At 44.3% G+C, this 21,424-nt stretch overlaps 1 protein-coding gene across 3 annotated transcripts in view; it reads right to left on the bottom strand.

Annotated features, from left to right (window-relative positions):
• The window catches only part of TMEM63A (transmembrane protein 63A), a 52,806-nt gene extending 42,204 nt beyond the window's left edge, over positions 1-10,602 (bottom strand). For 2 of the 3 annotated variants that reach the window (XM_060245605.1, XM_060245615.1), the window contains exons 1-4: positions 10,406-10,602; positions 7,845-8,043; positions 5,495-5,574; positions 1,598-1,661 (exon numbers count right to left, since the gene is read on the bottom strand). In XM_060245605.1, coding sequence (XP_060101588.1) covers positions 1,598-1,661; positions 5,495-5,574; positions 7,845-8,033 — 333 coding nt within the window. In that variant the 5' untranslated portion in view covers positions 8,034-8,043; positions 10,406-10,602. Of the gene's footprint in view, positions 1-1,597; positions 1,662-5,494; positions 5,575-7,844; positions 8,044-10,405 lie in introns of those variants that run through there. The other variant, XM_060245624.1, reaches the window with a different exon arrangement.
• Between the last annotated feature and the right edge of the window lie 10,822 nt (positions 10,603-21,424).

Genomic DNA, 21,424 nt, shown 5'->3' with positions numbered 1-21,424 from the left:
AGACCAGGGGTGGCCAACGGTAGCTCTCCAGATGTTTTTTTGCCTACAACTCCCATCAGCCCCAGCCATTGGCCATGCTGGCTGGGGCTGATGGGAGTTGTAGGCAAAAAAACATCTGGAGAGCTACCGTTGGCCACCCGCTGTAGACAATAGCCAGGTAGGATAGAAACAGCTGCAGTCCAGTTGGCCAGGCTGCCATGGACTACCTATAGGGGAACTGAGGTGAAGTTTGAATGCACCTATGGGTCTACAGCAGGGTGGAGCTTCACTTTATATAACCGGGTCTGGGGAGTTCCTCATGCTTGTTGCTTGTACATAGTTGAAATCGCTCTATGTAAAAGATGCTGCTAACTACTCTGGGAGTCCTTGTTCTTTCCCTTGAATCCAGTATTTAAAACAGAGTATGAGTTTTTGTGAGACACTGCTCACTTCTTCATACTTATATCCAGGGGTCGTTTTGTAGAAAAACAGGTGGTGGAGCTCATTAGCATAACTCATTAGCATATGCTCCCCCCAGCCAAAAGCTACCCAATGCAAGAAAGGAGAGTCCTGGGCGAGTGAGGCCTTCTTAGGCTGGCTAGAGATCCAGTGAGCCCAAGCAGGCCTCGCTTGCCTGGGGCTCTCCTGGGCTGTGTCCCACCCCCCCCGTCAAAAGGCCAGCAAGTCACCCACCACCCAAAATCACATAAGTAGTGGAGAAAGGATGGCACGGGCTTCTCCATGGGTTAATGAGGGCTGCTGGGGGCATGGCAAAGCCTCTGGTGGCTGGCTGTCCACTCTCCTAATCCAGGGATTGTTATGCAGCTGCACCTACTATTCAATGGACAGTAGGTGGGGAGGAAGAGGGGGAACCCTCAGAAAGGTTCAGGAACTGTGTTCCTGTGAGCTCCTGCTGAATCTGAGGCCTGCTTATGTCCATTTATTCTTTGCATCCTCCTGAACCAAACTAAGACCTACATTTCCTGTGTCATTACCAATGATTATATCTCCATGCCTACTACCCCTCTGCATATCACACCTAATCCAATCATGCCTATTGCCATTTGGCATCTGAAATAATCTTTCTAAAGTTTCATCTTTCAAGAGAGCCAGTTTCGTGTAGTGGTTAAGTATGTGGACTTTTATCTGAGAGAACCGGGTTTGATTCCCCACTCCTCTACTTGCAGCTGCTGGAATGGCCTTGGGTCAGCCATAACTTTCTCAAGAGTTGTCCTTGAAAGGGCAGCTTCTGTGAGAGCTCTCTCAGCCCCATTCACCTCACAGGGTGTCTGTTGTGGGGGAAAGGAGATAAAGGAGACTGTAAACCGCTCTGAGATTCTGATTCAGAGAGAAGGGTGGGGTATAAATCTGCAGTCTTCTTCTTCTATATCTCTTGTACCTCAAGTTACATTTTATAGTACACATGGTCTAGTACAACAAAGTTTCATATATATCAGATCCAACCCTTGTAACAAATGAGTTTGACACCTCAGCCCTAATCTTTCAAACAGTGGAGCTATTCTCCTGTAGACAATTCTAAGCGTTCATAACACACACACACACAAACACATATACACACACTCCAAAATGAGTCACAAACCCACTCAAAAATACTGACCGTATCAAGGTCCAAGTCATCAGACAAAGATGAGGAAGAAGATAATCTGTGAAATCTTGTTTCACTAGAATACAAAGGCAGGCTTCAGAATCAGCATTTCTATACAAACTATAATAGCTAAAACCTCTCAAAAACACACATAGGAATTTTGGGGCTATAAAACCAGCTACAAAAATGATCAATCTATGGAGGACAGAGAATGATTTCTGATAAAGTTACATATACAATAAATAATGTAGTAAGAGCTTGTTTCAAAATTCAGATGGAGGGAAAAGCAGATAGCTAGCATATATAGCATTATAGAAAATAAAAAAACAAGAATGAATTTTTGTACAGATAGAAGTAAGGTTCTGAAGTGAACTAGAAAGACAGCTCAAAGAAATATTTTTCTCAATCCCATTATTTTAAAGCTTGCTCATGATTTCAAACACACACGTCCTAAACTCCAAATATTACAAGGGGGTCACTGTAATCAAGCACAAATGACACTATAAGCTTTTCCATCTCTAAAACTATCAGAATCTTGAATTTACCGTTTCTGGGTAAGTTAATTGAGAAAGCAGCGGCAGAGCAGTTTCAAGTCTTCCTGGAAAATACATCTGTCCTTGATACTTTCCAGTCCAGCTTCCGCCCTGGTCACGGGACGGAGATTGCACTGGTCGCCCTCACAGATGACCTCAGAAGGCACCTGGACCAAGGCGGATCAGCGCTGCTATTGCTTTTAGACCTTTTAGCAGCATTTGACACGGTCGACTACAATCTAATGACCCACCGCCTTGCCTACACTGGAGTTCAGGGGATGGCCTTACAGTGGTTTTCCTCCTTTCTCCATGGTTGGGGACAAAGGGTGGTGATTGGTGAGCAGTCCTCCCTGCATCATCCACTGGAGTGGATGTGGTGTGCCGCCTGGAAGCTATTCTCTTGCCAATGATGTTTAACATCTATATGTGCCCCCTTGCCCAGATTGCCAGAGGTTTTGGGCTGGGTTGTCACCAATACGCAGATGACACCCAGCTCTATCTGTTGATGGATGGCCACCCAGTCTCCACCCCAGACCATCTAATCAGGGCATTGGAAGCAGTGGCTGGTTGGTTGCAGCGGAGCCGGCTGAAGCTCAATCCAGCCCTGATGGAGGTCCTGTATGTGAGGCGTGGGGGGGCTAAGATAGGGCATCCGGCTCCCCACCCTGGATGGCACATCTCTTGTGCCAGCTCAGAAGGTGAGGAGTCTGGGTGTGATACTGGATGCTTCCCTCTCTATGGAGGCCCAGATCACAGCTTTTGCACAATCTGCCTTTTACCTCTTTGGCAGGCCACGCAACTAGAGCCTATCTGGTCCCTCGAGACTTAGCTACAGTGATCCATGCAACAGTCACTTCCAGGCTGGATTACTGTAACTCGCTCTACACAGGCTTGCCCTTGAGGCTGACCCAGAAATGCCAGGTGGTGCAGAATGCAGCAGCATGATTGCTGACTGAATCGCCTGTACGGGCGAGCAGTCGGCTGATGCTGTGCAGTTTGCACTGACTACCAATCGAGTACCAGATCCACTTCAAGGTTTTAGTACTGATGTTTAAAGCCTTACGCGGCCTGGGACCGACATACCTACGGGACTGTCTCTCCCCATATGAGCCCCGGGGGTAATTAAGATCAGCAAATCAACATCTTTTGACCATCCCTGGCTCAAGGGACATCCAGCTTGCCTCGACCAGGGCCTTCTCGGCCCTGGCCCCAGTCTGATGGAACCAGCTCCCTTTAGATGTTCGGGCCCTGCCGGATCTGTTGCTATTCAGTTTGGTGTAGTGGTTAAGTGGTTGCTATTCAGTTTGGTGTAGTGGTTAAGTGTGCGGACTCTTATCTGGGAGAACCGGGTTTGATTCCCCACTCCTCCACTTGCACCTGCTGGAATGGCCTTGGGTCAGCCATAGCTCTGGCAGAAGTTGTCCTTGAAAGGGCAGCTGCTGTGAGAGCCCTCTCCAGCCCCACCCACCTCACAGGGTGTTTGTTGTGGGGGAGGAAGGTAAAGGAGATTGTGAGCTGCTCTGAGACTCTTCGGAGTGGAGGGCGGGATATAAATCCAATATCTTCTTCTTATTCCAGAAGGCCTGTAAGACAGAGCTGTTCACCAGGCCTATGGCTGAGGCAGGCGGATGTCCTTACCTTATACCATCAAACTGGCCTCCCTTTGCTGTTACTTAAGTTGGGCCAATACAGCTGATAATTTTGACACCAAAGCTGTATTTAACTGATGTGTCTACACCGTTCCATGCTGCACTGAAATAACATTAAGTTAAATGGCTTAACCTGTTTAAACCTCCCCCCCTGAGCCTGCCTTGGCGGGGGAGGGCGGGATATAAAATAAAATTTATAATTATTATTTATAAATTTTAATCTGTTTTCAATTGTTTGATTCTGTTTTATTGTAGGCTTGATTGTTTTATTGTGTTGGAACCCACCCTGAGTCCATCATGGGATAGAGAAGGCTATAAATCGACAGAAATAAATAAATGATAAATAGCTTAAGGAAGCATTACACTGATTTAAAATGGTGTGTTCATTTCTGTCACGTTTTCCACATTATATCAGGATGATTCCTTTCCATTCCCAAGCCCCAGCCCACATCAATATATTTATTGGACCAATTCTTGTAAACATGCCCTACCCTCCAGAGTCAAATACTGCTGAGTTTGTTTCTTTAAAATAGTGATCACCAACTAATTTACATCTTATTTCCCTAAAGGGCATAGCCAGGATTTTTAAAGTTGGGGATATTAAAATAAGTTGGGGGCAAGCAAGCAGAAGATCTCCCATCCAGTCTGCCCTGTCCCTTGTCCCATCATGGCCACCTGTTTCTGCTGCTGCCTCCTCCACTTAGCCACAGTATGGCTGCAGCCTGGGTGGCAAGGGCTTTCTGTCCAGCAGCCCCTCTTCAGCTGTGGGGCCCTGGCAGACCTGTGCCTCTTCTAGCCCTGACTAGCGAGTAGCACAGGCTCACAGAGTGGATCTTGGCTGGTCCCAGCTGTAGCAGCACTACTGTGCCTGGCACATCATCCCATTGCTTTCCCAGTCAGGCCCCAGGACCAGCCCAGCTGCAGCTAACTGCCATTTCTCAAAGGCCGCCGCTCCTCCAGCCAAGCAAGAGACCACAACACTACAGGATGCCACAGTAAAATTCCCACTCTTCCTTCATTTTGCCCTTCCTCAGCAGCTCAACCTCACAGCGGCCCTGTCAATTTCCTGATCATGATCTTGGGGGAGTGTAGAAGGAGGCAGATGTTTTCAAGAGGCAAAAGAGACCAGTGGCAAGGCCTCCCTTCCTGCTGACTGACAGCCTGCCAATCTATGCTGCAAACCTACAGGGTGCTGGCAGGCAGGGGAGGAGGGCAACAGCATTCCCCAGTATGGTCCTGCCATGGTGCAAAAAAAAATTTTTTTTTTTAAAAAAGTCAGGGGGACTGGACTGGATGAGAAGTCAGGGCCTTGGCAGTAAGTTGTCGGGGGGGGGGGGGAATGGCTCTGCTGTAGCTACAAGCCCATTTCCCTGACTTTGGGTGACAGAAAAATCAAATTGCTACATAAATTACATGGACAACTGCACTGTAGCTGCTTGAATAGAGCTGCTATGGTACAACATAGATAGCAGAATTCTACATAAAGCAATCAGCGGCAGAAAATCTCACTTTTCAATCGACTTGGTATTTACTGTGGGATTTCTTTCTCTGATGTGCTTCCTGTTGTGTTTCTTATCTTTTTACCCCTTGTGATTCACAGACTTATGGATACTAGTTGTAAGGTCAGCACACAGCATGGCACTGTCATCTTTGTACCTGTCTACGTTGTACAGAGCTTCTTACAGCTTTGAAAATTGAAATTTAACTCCTATTTTATAGATCTTTACCTTTCTGTTTCCGACACAAGTGCAATACGACCATAATCCCAGAATCTTTTCCTTATAATAGAGAACACCAAGATTAAAATCTATGAAAGAATTTATAAAAAAAGGAACAATCAATTTTAATCATAATGTAACATCGTAAGTATTAATCATTTTGAGTTAAACTGGTTTCTAGCTCTTCAGACTTGACAGCAGCAAATAAAGGATCCAGAAATAAACTTGCACTTGGCATAAACCAGTTGATTTCCTTGACTCACCACCAGAAAGTCTGAGCTTTTGATATTCAACACAGTGGATATTATTTTTCACTGACAAGCTGGTAAAACATGTACCCTGAATGAAAATAAAAGATTATTCAGTGTTCTGGTATTAAATTATCTAAAAGCTAATTTCAGCCAAATAACCTCTGTCAGTGTACTCATAAACTTTAATTTGGCAGATATCAACTTGATACACTCACACGAAGTTGCCTCACACAGAGTCAGACCATTTGTTGATCAGGGTCAGCACTATCTACTCTGACCAGCAATAGTTCTCCAGGGTTCACATCAAGGTCTTTCACTATAACCTAGTCCAGGGGTGTCAAACTCATTTTGTTATGAGGGCCAAATCTGACATAACTGAGACCTTGTTGGGCCGAGCCATGTCAGGCCGGCCCAGGTGTGTACTTATTTAAGATTGGGTAGCGGAGATACAAACTTTATAAAGGACACAGACAAACGCAACTAAAGGTTTTTTTAAACTTAAAACATTAACACTCATTGATCTTAAAGGTGCTTTCTTTGTATTTCTCCCATGGGATCCAGGGAAATGGGCAAAGGAAGCTCTGGCTCTTTCCTTTCTTTCCCAGGAGACCAGGAGGGGGAGGAGCCTCAGCTAACAGAAGGAAGAGAGGCTTGGTTCACTAGCTCTGCTGTGCAGTTGAGAGAGCCTGGCAAAGCAACTTTTGCCTCTCCTCCTTTTTCTCCAATGGAGTAGACTCAACCAATGAAGAAAATACAGGTTTTGCTCTGTAGCTCCTGTGCAATTGAGCAAGCCTAGCAAAGCAAGCTGTTATGCAGAAGGAAGAAAGAGAGAGGGAGAAGGAAGCAGATGACAGCCAGTTGCTCAAGGGCCAGATAGGAGCCCTCCAGGGGCCTGATTCGGCCCCTGGGCCGCGTTTGACACCCCTGACCTAGTCCCTTTAACCCAACTTCTGAGATAACCAAAATGTCTGCTTTCAGTGCTGCTATCTTGTTATCCAAAGACTTTGGACAACCTTACCATCACTTTGCTAGACACTGCAGCATGATCAATCTTGAGAAGAGACAGAGTGATGCTGGTGTCCCCTTTCCAGTTGCCATTTCAGAACAGTAACGTGCATGCCGACTCCACTCTTCTTCACCTAGTAACTAGTGCAGGGGTGTCAAATTTATGGCTCATGGGCTGCAACTGGCCTGCCAGGACTTTAATCAATCCTGCAGCTCTTTTCTCTCCCCTCCTGTTCTCACTCTTTAAAGCTTCGAGGCTTCCCAGCCCTTTCTGCCTTGTCTTTACCTGCTTCAGCAAGAAGCTCTTCTGGGCTTGCAAAGCTGCAAAGAAAATGCAGAATGGAGTTTCCATTATGGTCTCTGCACTCTGGGAGTAGTCTATCTGGGTCCAGAGACCCTAATGGAAAATCAATTCCACATATTCCTTGCAACTTTGTCTGCACTGCAATGTATTTCAATGGAGTGGAGCTCAAGTAGTTTCATTTTCCAGCATTTGTATGGCTAGTTAGAAGCTGTTGTTTACTGGAGTTGTATCCTTGCAAATAAAGGGTTAATGCTTTGAGCCAGCTTGTCTCTACTGGATGGACTGGAGAACTAGTGCCTAGTGAATACTCTTACCTGGGAACTCGCATCCAAAGGGGGATAATTACATTGGAGAGCCATTACCAATTTGAGTAGACCGGGGGGGGGGGGAGTAGAGAAACTTGCAATGCCCAGACATGTCATGTTTTTCTAGGTTCAGAGTATTTTATATTTTTAGTTTCCGCTGTGATCCTTGTGCTTTTTCTTGATGTTCTATTTTTAAAATTGCATTGCCAAATACCACTATTCTCCACATTTCCATTTTAAACAAAATATTGCAAGGTTTTTATTCATGTCTGTATTTTAAGTTTTTAAAAAAATATTTAATTGTGTTTGTATCTTTTATAAAGTTTATATCTCTACTACCTGGCATTACATTTTTTGACACATGTGGTCCAGCCCAACAAAGTTCCATTTATATCAGATCTGGCCCTTGTAACAAATGAGTTTGATGTCTCTGAACAAGATTCTAAGTAACAGAGAACTCTACCATTCATGAGTGCTGACATAAACAAACGTACCAAAAAGCAAATTACATCAAGCAGCAGGACAGTAGGCACACCACCGAAGGTTACACCTTGCAGTACAGTACTTCCACGCGCAGTGTTGTAGCAGTATGTTCCATTTGGAGAGCTAAAGTTGGCATTAGTTCTATTTGAGAAATAAGCTAGGCGTGAATGTTCAACATCCAGAAACAGGAATGGACCCATGCTGTCTCTCCTAAAATAAATAAGATAGGAATACATTGTTTTATACACAGCAATAGTTCAGTGATGTTATCCCCTAATTTCAACATGTTAAAAAGCCAGATGGTATAATAATTTGAAGTAGATGATTTTTAGTTCCAGCCACACAAAACAAACTTTTTTAAAAATGGTGAAACAGATGTTTGAGAGCCACAAGACATGAACAAATATTACACACACGTCTTTATTAAAACTCTTAATACTTTCTTTGCATAAAAAGATAAAATACACATGAAACAGTGTTTAAACTGTTTTAATTGTTTTAAATTGATTTGATTGTTTTATTGTGTTGAAAGCTGCCCTGAGCCCACTATGGGAAAGGGCAGCCTATAAAGCTACAGAAATAAATAAATAAAATGAATGCACTTTACAACACAACCAAGCTAGAAGGAGACTTTTACAAAAATAAAACCTGGGAATAACAATCCCCATAAAACATGCATAGAAAAAGGTTACAATATTATTTTTTGGCACCAGTGGGAGAAGGAAACCCACATGTACCATATAAATTACTGATCACTGTTCACATCATTATGCATCTCTTTGTGCCTTGACACCAAGGTTAGTAAATACAACTCCTACAAGAGCTATGAGCTAAGGGGGAACCCTGCACCACTCTCTTTACTTTCATCCTTCCTTCCAATTGCTCCCTCGGCTCTTATGCTCCCTTTCTCCACTCTAGGGTCGTTTTCGCACTCACCTTAATCAGCAGCGACGACCCTCTTCACCGCGCAGGATCTGCACGGATTTCGCACTAATTGCCGCGGAGCACCCAGAAGAGCCGGAAAGTCCCGGCGCTTTTGCGGCGCAAACGGAAACTGGTTTTTTGCGGTTTCCGTTTGCGCCGCAAAAGCGCCGGGACTTTCCGGCTCTTCTGGGTGCTCCGCGGCAATTAGTGCGAAATCCGCACAGATTCTGCGCGGTGAAGAGGGTCGTCGCTGCTGATTAAGGTGCTTGCGAAAACGACCTAGGTCTCCAGATAACCTCTGTGATGGTGGTGAAGAGCTTGCAAGCCTGCCTATTTCCCCCTCCTTCTGTGCTTCACACATGGTGGAAATAGTTGCCTACCTATGGGTCAGTGCTCAGAGGTTGACTGTCCTGATGCTAATCATCCTTACCTGAGAGCCTGCATTAAGTTCCACCTTGACCTCCAGGAGCCACACAATATGTGTGAAAGAGCCGCATGTGGCTCTTGAGCTGCAGTTTGGCCACCCCGATCTAAAACCATTCTAAACCCTGCAGAGGGCAGAAGGGAGTCAGATTGATCACCATCAATTACAACACTGACCAATCTTTGCTCAAAAAAAAAAAAAGAATGAGAAACTTAAGAAATACATTTAGAAACGATATGTAACACTAACATGTGTTATGTCTACATCTCTCTTATGAGGATTAGACGCTAAAATTTGCAGCACAACAAAAAATTAAAGCCCTCCTTTTAGTGATTATCTGGTGAATTCTGCAGAACTCAAAACCGAGTTCACGATATTGAGCCATTTTAAGTGGTCATAAGAAAGAGGAATTACACTACTATTTTTTTTAGATTTTTTTAAAGGCCTGAATCTATGACAGCATAAAATAAATGAAATGAAATGCTGCCATATGGCACCTACTCTATAGCAGATCAGCAATTATGGACCTAACTGTGCTCCTATCGGAGAAGGAAGGGTGGCTTTACGGCTATTCTGTGCTTTAACACACACAGTCTGCATTATTATTGAATCGCCATGCTGGAAACTGTTAACCTAATAAAACTTTTAAAGTCTGTCAGAGAAAAAAAAACACTAGCAGCTTTGGAAGAGTCGTGAAACAGGCAAGGCAAGTCCACTTCAACAAGTAAAGCAGGCTAACAGAATGGTAACTTCCCTGCATTCTTGACAGGCAATTTATCTTTCTTATTCATACAAAAGAGAAAACTAGGGGTTACGCAAAGATGACGCAGTCTTGCCTGAAACCACAGAGCTCGTGAGGCGAGGCTTTACAAAAAAGAGTCGAAACTTCGAAAGGCCCCAGGGCTCCACCCAGACCCCCATCCTTCGCCTTCCACTAAAAAAGGGAGCAGGAAGCGGCTGGGAACATACTGGGCGTCACAACAGAGGGCCAGCAAGGAGCAGCTCTTCCCACCAGCTTCGCCCCGAGAAAAGACAAGGGAGGCTAGAAGGAAGTGCGTTCTACGCGGACAACTACTTATTATGGGGGCTACCTGGCGCACTCCCCCCCTTCCTTGCTCTGGAAGGAATTCCACTGCCAACATAGACGCTCGAAAATCAAAACGGTTTCGGACGAGATTTTTTTTTTAACCTGCCATGAACCACTAGGCAGAAGTACCCCGTTACCTGAGACGAGGGCAGCTGTCCGCTCAGTGACGAACTGCGCGGATCGTGGTGAGGAAACTGGAGCCCGTACACGTTAGGTCTTATCTCCCTACACAGTCGAAGCGACAGGTGGGCCTTAGAGACGCGCATGCGTCCATGGTGTATGGCCCTCACCCAAAGTAAAGGCACTTGTCTTCAGGGTGTCATTCGAAGGCCCGTTTCTGGGCGGATAAGGCTGACCGGTGCCTCCGAGAGCGTCCCCGTGACCGTGGAACCCACGTGACCCTCGCGTTCCGCAAGGCGTTCAAGTGTTTCCTCGAGTGTTACCCGATGTCTTTTCGCTAGGCAATTTCTCTCAACCTATTCTTTCTCCCGGAGCAGTGAGGAAGAAACGAGAGGAAGGAACCTCTGGGTTTTGCTGGCTGTCATCTGCTTCCTTCTCCCTCTCTCTTGCTTCCTTTTGCATAACAGCTTACTTTTCAAGGCTTGCTCAATTGCATAGGAGCTACAGAGGAAAACCTCTATATTCTCTATTGGCTGAGTCTCCTCCGTTGGGGAGGAAGAGGGGGGGGAGGCAGAGTTTGTTTTCCCAGGCTCTCTCACACAGCAGAGCTACTGAGCCAAGCCTCTCTTACTTCTATTGGCTGAAGCTCCCCCCTCCACCCTGGGGAAGGAAGCAAAGAGCCAGAGCTTCCTTTGCCCCGTTCCCTAGTTCCCATGGGAGAAATCCAAAGAAAGCACCTTTAAAACCAACAAGTGCTAATGTTTTAAGCATGTTTTAAGTTTTTTTTAAAGTCCTAAAAGAAGATGCTGTTAAAGTGATGCACACATTATGTCAACAAATTTGGAAAATGCAACAGTGGCCACAGGATTGGAAAAGATCAGTTTATATTCCAATCCCAAAGAAGGGTAATGCCAAAGAATGTTCAAACTATTGCACCATTGCAAGCATTTCACATGCCAGCAAGGTCATGTTAAAGATCCTACAAGCTAGACTTCAGCAGTATGTAGATCAGGAACTACCAGAAGTTCAAGCTGAGTTTCAGAGAGATAGAGGAACTAGAGACCAAATGCCAGCATTCGCTAGATTATGGAGAATGCACAGGAGTATCAGAAAAAATGTCTATTTCTGTTTCATTGACTATGCTAAAGCCTTTGATTGTGTGGATCACAACAAACTGTGGCAAGTCCTTAAAGAGATGGGAGTACCAGACCACCTCACATGTCTCCTAAGAAACCTGTATAAGGGTTAAGAAGCAACGGTCAGAACGGGATATGGAACAACTGATTGGTTTAGAATAGGAAAAGGAGTTCGACAAGGATGTATATTGTCACCCTGCATAATTTATATGCAGAGCACATCTTGCAGAATGCTGGCTTGGATGAAGCACAAGCCGGAAATAAGATTGCCGGAAAAAACATCAACAACCTCAGATATGCGGATGACACCACTCTAATGGCAGAAAGTGAGGAGGACCTAAAGAACCTCTTGTTGAGGGTGAAAGAGGAGAGCACAAAACTAGGCTTGAAACTCAACATCAAAAAAACTAAGATTATGGCATCCGGCCACATCACACTGTGGCAAATAGAAGGGAAAGACATGGAAGCAGTGACAGACTTCACATTTCTGGGATCCAAGATCACTGCCGATGATGACTGTAGCCATGAAATTAAAAGATGTTTGCTCCTTGCTAGGATAGCTATGGCAAACCTGGGCAGTATAAATAAATAGTAGAGACATCACCCTGCCAACAAAAGTCTGTATAGTCAAAGCGATGGTATTCCCAGTAGTAATGTATGGCTGTGAGAGCTGGATCATAAGGAAGGCCAAGCGCAGAAGAACAGATGCTTTATCTAGAGGGGGTCTAAATAGGGCAATGGAAAAATTTAGCATGCAATGCCAAAAAGAGTCACTTGCAATAAATTACTCAAAAACAAAGATTATGCGCTTCCATAAAAAATACAAAGAAATGAAATGGATAATGGATGGGGTCCGCGTAGATCAGGTTAAACATTTTAAATATCTGGGGTTAACTTTTACATTTAACGGCAGGGCTTCCAGTCATATTCAATATACAGCATGTTCAGCACAAAAGAGCACAAATGCTATACTGCACTTCTTTAGGAATGAGGGAGCCCAGTATGTGCCGGCTGCTCAAACTGTGAGCAAAGTTCTCCCTCAGATGATTTATGGAACGCAAATATTGTCTGTGAGTAAAATTAAAGAATTGGAGTTGGCGCAATTGAAATGTCTTAAAGCACTTTTTTATACCCCAAAAGGTACACCAAGTTTGATATTGAGACAGGAAGCTGGTTTATCTACAGTCACATTGAATGTCTGGATTCAGAGGGGTAACTATTGGGTTAAGACTCATCTGAACCCGTTGGGGCTTATCCCAGATTTTCTGACATCAACTCCTTATTCCCAATGGTCTCATAGAGTAGTTGATAACCTGAAATCAATTGGGTTAGATCCTGAAAATTTATTAGAGGGAGGGCAGAAGTATGCAAGGAGTTTGATTTCTCAAAGATTTAAGGATATCGAAGCACAAAATGATTATGCAGCCCTACCTTGTTATTACAAGAAACTGAAACTGGGACCAAGCCTAAGATCCGCATCTTATTTTGGATTTATAAAAAAATCCTAATTACAGATGGGCATTTACTAGAGCCCGTTTCGATGCACTCCCATCAGCAGTCCTTTTTGGTAGATATACCCAGACTCCCATGCATCAGAGGATTTGTTTTTGTTCGTTGAATCAGGTGGAGTCAGCTGCCCATATATTTCCTCATTGCCCTGTGTATGATGAAGAGAGACAGCAGCTGCTGATACCCCTTCTCTCACATTTTAAACCACTGGCAAATGATTGTAAATATGCCGAGGAACAAGTGATGAAATTTTTATTGGCTGACAATTATGAATCCGTCTCACGCAAGGTTGCTAGGTATTGTTATCTGGTAATTAAAAAGTGTAGATCGTACTGTAAGAACATAAGAACGTAAGAGAAGCCATGTTGGATCAGGCCAATGGCCCATCCAGTCCAACACTCTGTATCACACAGTGGCCAAAAATTTCTATATATATATATACACACTGTGGCTAATAGCCACTGATGGACCTCTGCTCCATATTCTTATCTAACCCCCTCTGGAAGCTGGCTATGCTTGTACCCACCACCACCCCCTGTGGCAGTGAATTCCACATGTTAATCACCCTTTGGATGAAGAAGTACCTCCTTTAATCCATTCTAACCTGACTGCTCAGCAATTTCATTGAATGCCCACGAGTTCTTGTAGTGAGAAAGGGAGAAAAGTACTTCTTTCTCTACCTTCTCCATCCCATGCATAATCTTGTAAACCTCTTTCATGTCACCCGGCAGTCAACGTTTCTCCAAGCTAAAGAGCCCCAAGCGTTTTAACCTTTCTTCATAGGGAAAGTGTTCCAAACCTGTAATCATTCTAGTTGCCCTTTTCTGCACTTTTTCCAGTGCTATAATATCCTTTTTGAGGTGCGGTGACCAGAATTGCACACAGTATTCCAAATGAGACCGCACCATTGATTTATACAGGGGCATTATGATACTGGCCGATTTGTTTTCAATTCCCTTCCTAATAATTCCCAGCATGGCGTTGGCCTTTTTTTTTGCAATCGCACACTGTCTTGACATTTTCAGTGAGTTATCTACCACGACCCCAAGATCTCTTTCTTGGTCAGTCTCTGCCAGTTCACACCCTATCAACTTGTATTTGCAGCTGGGATTCTTGGCCCCAATGTGCATTACTTTGCACTTGGCCACATCTGCCACGTTGACGCCCACTCACCCAGTCTCAACAGATCCCTTTGGAGTTCCTCACAATCCTCTCTGGTTCTCACCACCCTGAACAATTTAGTGTCATCCGCAAACTCTCAACTCCAAATCATTTATGACAAGTTAAAGAGCATAGGACCCAGTACTGAGCCCTGTGGCACTCCACTGCTTACCATCCTCCCCTGCGAAGACTGTCCATTTGTACTCACTCTCTGCTTCCTATTACTCAGCCAGTTTTTGATCCACAAGAGGACCTGTCCTTTTACTCCATGACTCTCGAGCTTACTAAGGAGCCTTTGATGAGGAACTTTATCAAAAGCTTTCTGGAAGTCAAGGTAAACAATATCGGGTCTGCTTTGTCTACATGTTTGTTCACCCCCCCAAAGAAATGTAACAGGTTAGTGAGGCAAGATCTTCCCTTACAGAACCCATGCTGAGTCTTCCTCAACAACTCGTGTCCATCAATGTGCCTACTCATTCTGTCCTTGATAATGGTTTCTACCAACTTCCCCAGTATTGAAGTCAGACTGACTGGCTTGTAGTTACCTGGATCTCCTTTGGAACCCTTTTTAAAGATGGGGGTGACATTTGCTACCTTCCAGTCCTCAGGAATGGAAGCAAGTTGAGTTATTAGTTGTTATGTATCGAACATAAGCAACCAGACCTCATGGCGATCGTGACTAAAGGCGACCCTTGGGTCCCCGGATGGAACTCACCTGAGGCCCCGCCCATCAAGATCTGTGGCGGGAAGTTTGACCAACCAGGATTGGCCTGGTCGGATGAGGGGGCTGTACCCGGCATTGTATATAAGTGGGGCCTGGTGTCATGGGTGCTGGGGACCCTGCAGAGGAAGTTGAGCCTGCAGAAGAAACTGTGCCCCTGCCACCTGCACCAGTGCCCCTGCCTCGCCCTCTCGGGTGGCGTATGTGCGTGACCGCCTCCGTCAGGACCTCAAGGATTGGAGGAGGGCGGCACGCTCACAAGCAAGACGCTCCCTGAGCCCTGAGTTTTGAGAGGATTCTGGCCCTTCTAAGAGCAAGGATGCTTGAGTTGCAACAGGATCCTGGCTGCCTCTCTGAGCCAGCAATTAGCCCAAATGGGCAACAGCCAGCAGAGGGCTATATAGCTGTAGGCTTTGGGAGGAGGCTTTGTGGAAGCAACTAGTCATCTCCCTGACGTTCTAGCATCCACTCCGGCTTGACTTTGGTTTCTGGACTCCCTGACTTTGGCTTGTGACTTCTGGACTCCCTGACCTCGGCTTCTGGACCTCGGACCTGCGATACTTGTACAGTGATTCGGATTTGGCGCCTCGGACCCTCCTGCTTACTGGCTACAGACCTCGGACTGCCCCTGGACTTTGCCTGACCCGGCCCCAGCCGTGACACCCGGCCCGCGTGCTCTCCCTCTTGTAATGTGCTACTGAATAAACTATGTTGCCTTCAAACCGTCTCAGTTCTCAGTACATTACATTAGTGAAGGATTAATTCGGTCCGGAATTTTAAGAATTATGGCTGTAACTGTCTATTGCCATGTTCTTATACTGTATTATCTTATATTATTTTGTATGCTGGTCTTATGACTGTTTTTAATAAACTTTGCTTTGATGCTTTTGAGCTGTGGTGCTGGAGAAGAATCTTGAGAGTCCCTTGGACTGCAAGAAGATCCAATCAGTCAGTCCTAAGGGAAAATCAACCCAGACTGTTCCCTGGAAGGTCAGATGCTGAAGCTGAAGCTCAAATACTTTGGCCACCAAATGAGAAGGGAGCACTCACTGGAGAAGATCCTGATGCTGGGAAAGATAGAAGGCAAAAGAAGAAGAGGACATCAAAAGATGAGATGGCTGGACAGTGTTACTGATGTAACAAACGTGAATTTGAGCAGACTTTGGAGGATGGTGGAAGACAGGAGGACCTGTTGTGACTTTGTCCATGAGGTCGCAAAGAGTCTGACTCGACTGTATGACTGAACAACAACAAAAGGGGTTTTTTTTAAATTGTGTTTGTCTGTGTCCTTTATAAAGTTTATATCTCTGCTACTAATCTTAAATAGGTACACACATGGCCCAGCCTGACGTGATCTGGCCCAACAACGTCTCATTTATGTCAGACCTGGCCCTCATAACAAATGAGTTTGACACCCCTGGGATAGAGTGTATTAGTAATAAAAATCCTTCCACGAACACCTTTGAAACAAAATAGAGACTTGAACACATTTGTTGGGAGAGAGTAAGTCCTACTGGCCTCAATGAGTCTCATTTTCAAAGTAGTACGTTTGGGATTGCACTGCACATTCCACATTGGTAAGGAAGAAACGGATAAACACTTGTGGCATATGTCAGGTATAATATCCAATCATCTTAAATATACCATACATATCTCTCTAAACCTGAATGCAACATGTTTGTTTTCTGTGTGCCTTATTAAAAGCAAAGGCAGTCCCCTGTGCAAGCACCAGTCGTCTCTACATTTACATGGTAGACTTTTTATGGGGTGCTTTGCCATTGGCTTCCCCAGCTATCTACACTTTACCCCCAGCAAGCTGGGTACTCATTTTACTAATCTGGAAGGATGGAAGGCTGAGTCAACCTTGAGCCAGCTACCTGAGCCCAGCTTCTGCTGGGATCAAACTCAGGTCATCAGCAGAGCTTGGACTGCAGTACTGCAGTTTACCACTCTGCCAAAAGGCTCCTTTGTGCCCTATTCCCAAGGCTTAAATTACCACATGACAAATTCTGGTTTATAACTTCCTTTTTCTTAATTGAATATGCACGTCTCTTTTCATGCAACAAATTATTTATTTTATTATTAAATTTATATCCCACCCTCCCCACAAGCAGGCTCAGGGTGACTTACAGCAAACCAGATACAATAAATATAATTTTTAAAAAAAACCCATATAACCTCATATATTCATACAGGTTAAAATGTTAAGACTAGCAAGATGGCGGGAATAAACCTCAGTGTCTGGTACCCATAAACACTTCCTACATGTGCTGGGCATAGGGTTGCCAAGTCCAATTCAAGAAATATCTGGGGACTTTGGGGGTGGAGCCAGGAGACATTGAGGGTGGAGTCAGAAGACATTGAGGGTGGAGCCACAAGCAAAGTTATGACAAGCACAATTGAACTCCAAAGGGAGTTCTGGTCATCACATTTAAAGGAATTGCACACTTTTTAAATGCCTTCCCTACATTAGAAATAATGAAGGATAGGGGCACCTTTTTGGGGGGCTCATAGAATTGGACCCCCTGGTCCAATCTTTTTGAAACCTGGAGAGCATTTTGAGGAGATTCATCAGATGCTATGCTGATAATTTGATGCCTCAAAAACAGCCCCTCCAGAGCCCCAGATACCTCCAGATCAATTCTCCATTATACCCTATGGGAATTGATCTCCATACGGAATAATGAAGTTCCCAGCAGACATTTTCCTCCCTCCCCCCCCATTTCTGATGACTCTGAAGTGGGGGAGGGCTTGCTCCCACCTGGGGATTGGCATCTCTACTCACGAGTTGCTGAACTTCCAACTTATTCAAAGTAACACAGAGCAACCAAAGGTTCAAGTTTACCTTTCCTATGCAAACGACCTCGGAAAAGATTGTGCAACCAACAGAGGGTCTGGGCTGCTTTCACAGCCACTGGGAGCAGCCATGTTGTTCTGCCTTGCTCCCCCCCCCCCCGCAGCCCCCATTCAGCCTTAAAGACACAGACACACCATGCCAAGAGGAAGCCTTTCCAAGTGGAGTCTGAAGCCTCCGAAAGTGGAAAGGCACATGATGGCTGTGAGGGCGGGGCTTCCCCCCACCAGCCAGCTGACTGGGAGCGGGAGAGAGCCTGGGAAAGGAGAACCCCCGCTGGGGATTGCCAAGCCTAGCTGGGCATGAGATGATACGCTGGCTCACTCAGCAAATGCCACAGCAGCCTCAAAGGGGAACAGCTCACATAGGCTGCAGAGAAAGGGGAGGCCAAAGATGTGTAGACATTCACTGCCTCAGCCAAAAACGTGGTCGGAAAAGCTCTGTTTTACAGGCCCTGCAGAATTGCATTAAATCCTACAGGGCCCTGATCTCAAGTGGGAGTATGTTCCGTAGGCTGGGGCCAGGGCAGAAATCTTCCCTTATAGAAGCCATGCTGACTCTTCCTCAATAATTTGTGTTCATCAGTGTGCCTACTCATTCTATCCTTGATAATGCTTTCTACCAACTTTCCCAGCATTGAAGTCTGTAATTTCTGGCCTGTAATTTCCCAGATCTCCTCTGGAACCCTTTTTAAAGATGAGCGTGACATCCGCTACCTTCCAGTCCTCAGGAACGGAGGCAGATTTCAATGAAAGATTACAGATTTTTGTCAGGAGATCCACAAGTTCAACTTTGAGTTCTTTTAGAACTCTTGGATGTATGCCATCCGGACCTGGTGACTTATTAGTTTTTAATTCGTCTATCAGTTGTAGGACCTCCTCTCTTGTCACCTCAATCTGACTCAGGTCTTTCAACACCCCTTCCAAAATTAGTGGTTCTGCAGCGGGCAAACACTTCTCATCTTCCACAGTGAAGATGCAGGCAAAAAATGCATTCAGCTTCTCAGCCATTTCCCTATCCTCCTTCAGTAATCCTTTTACCCCTTGGTCATCCAAGGGCCCCACTGCCTCCCTGGCTGGTTTCCTGCTTCTAATATATTTGAAGAAATTTTTATTGTTGGTCTTTATGTTTTTTGCAATATGCTCCTCATAGTCCCTTTTTGCCTGCCTGATCACAGTCTTGCATTTGATTTGCCACAGCCTGTGTTCCCTTTTATTAATTTCACTTGGACTAGCTTTCCATCGCTTAAAGGAGTCCTTCTTACCTTTTACTGATTCCATTACTTTGTTTGTTAACCATGCAAGCCTTTTCTTATACCTGTTTGTGACTTTCCTAACTTGTGGTATATATTTTATCTGAGCTTCTAGGATTGTAGTTTTAAATAGCTTCCAAGTTTCCCCAAGGGTTTTGACTGTATTTACCTTTCCTTTCAGTTTCCTCTTCACATGCCTCCTCATCTCAGAGAATTTACCCTTTTTAAAGTTAAACGTGGTTGTGCTGGTCTTTTGGCGCAACTCCCTATTTATACAAATGGTTAAATCAATAACGTTATGGTCACTGCTCCCAAGCGGTGCGATCACTTTTACATTTTTCACCAAGTCTTGGGTATTACTTAGGACTAAATCCAGGATCGCTCCACCCCTGGTAGGTTCTGTGACCATCTGTTCCATAGCACAGTCATTGAGAGTATCTAGAAACTCAGTCTCTTTCCAGTATGTATGGAGAGTGTTTGCCCCGCAATGGAGTGGAAGGCTTTGCTCATGCTTCTAGTAAAAGGAACTGGCTTACTCCCTTGTAATATACAGCACAAGTGGAAGATATTATAATACTGATGAAGCAGGAGCACGAAACACGTCTATTATATTATTGTAACTAGTTACTTGTATGCTGTATTAGTAAATCACTATGGGCTCTGTTTATAAGGATTTAATTGTATCTTATGGTTGTCAATGTGGACTTTCGTGTCAAATACATTGATTAAGTCTGAAGCAGTTTTATATTTAAAAAGCATGTAAATATATTTAAAAAGTATTAAAAAGTCTGGTAGGCTATTCATATCACCCACCTGGGGATTGGCAATCCTGATTTCTAGGGAGTTACTTTATTTTCCTAGGTATCTCCTTCTCTTATCATTTCCACTTTCTCTCCTACTGGCAGCCCCCATGTCCCTGCCTCCATCTCTCCTTCCCACTTCCTAACAAATATTTCTTTTAGCAAACAAACCAGAATGCAACTTAATTTATTATTTATTTACTTTGTTTACACCCAGGACTTTTTTTACAGAAAGACCCCAGCAGAAACTCATTTGCATATTAGGCCACACACTCCTGATACCAAGACAGCCAGGACTGCGTTCTTGTGCATTCCTGCTCAAAAAACAAACAAACAAAAAAGCCCAGTTTATACCTCAACTTTCTTCCCAGTGGGGACCCAAAGCAGACAGGACAGAGTTGTAGATAATGCCAGACATTACCAAACAGCAGCAGGGAAATAGTAACAAGGCATCCGGTATGGCTTCTGTTTGGTGTAGTGATTAAGAGCGGCAGACTTTAATCTGGAGAATCATGTTCAATTCAAATATATGTTATTAGGCTAATGACATCGAAAGCCAGCATTTGCTTTGTATTCATTGATAATTTACAATTTTAATAATCTTGTTATAATTAGCCTAATAACATATATTTGAATTTATACCTATATAAAAAGGTATGCATGATGGTTTGTTTTCTGTATTGCTTACTTGTTTCAGGATTGCATTCCACCACTCCACCAGTATTGCATCCCACCGCATTGACAGCTGTTTGCTTAGATTACAGTAAATGCAACACTGATTTCAATGGTAAGTACCTCCTCCTTGTCCTTTTCATTTGCTTCTTCCCACAAAAGTCTAGACAGGCGTTTTTAACTAACTGCAGCAATGTTATTTCCAGTTCCAGCAGCAGTGCTACCTTCTTTCTGTCCCCCACCATGTAAATAGAGTGAGAAGTGGGGAGGATTGTTTAACTTTCTGCTGTATTTCTGGTAACCAGAACAGCATCAGTTCCATTTATTTTTTATTGCTGGGGGAAAGGATAGCATAGTATCAGGAGGACCTAGGAAGTATTTTGTATATTCTGTATCCTCCCTTGGATGAGCTCAACACCTGAGGAAATTTAGTATGGGTTTACATTTACAAGTGCAATTCCCATCCTATGTGGTTTAGATCACTGGATCACCAGTGACCCTCCTCATCTTAAATTAACTTCAGTTTTTAATTTGTAGCTTTATCCTTTCCTGCAGGACAACCAGATCCCTAAGAGATGTACATATCCTAAGAGCTCTGGGCAGCAGGTGGTACGAAGTGTTACTACTTGCATAACCCCTCTCTGTGGTTACACCATTACCACTACAGACATTTCCTTTCTGAGTAGTGAAAATAAAACAAGGGCCAGATTAACTGTTAAATTACTCCTTGTTAAAATCCTAATTAAAAGATCTAATTCCCTTTCTTGTTAGCTCTAGTTTGCCTTAGAGGTTCTACCTCAGAGGGCCTCTTCACACATTTTGGTTTTAGCTGTAAATCTATGATGTTTTGTGTGTACTCCTAGTAACATAATGTGTGAATGCAACAAACCCTTGTTAGCAAACACAAAAGTCGTTAGGAAGCCAGGACTGT

Source organism: Heteronotia binoei, chromosome 1 (genome assembly GCF_032191835.1).
Source record: "Heteronotia binoei isolate CCM8104 ecotype False Entrance Well chromosome 1, APGP_CSIRO_Hbin_v1, whole genome shotgun sequence".
Lineage (NCBI taxonomy): Eukaryota > Metazoa > Chordata > Lepidosauria > Squamata > Gekkonidae > Heteronotia > Heteronotia binoei.
The sequence above is the reverse complement of the archived record's forward strand: the minus strand, read 5'-3'. Positions and strand labels throughout refer to the sequence as shown.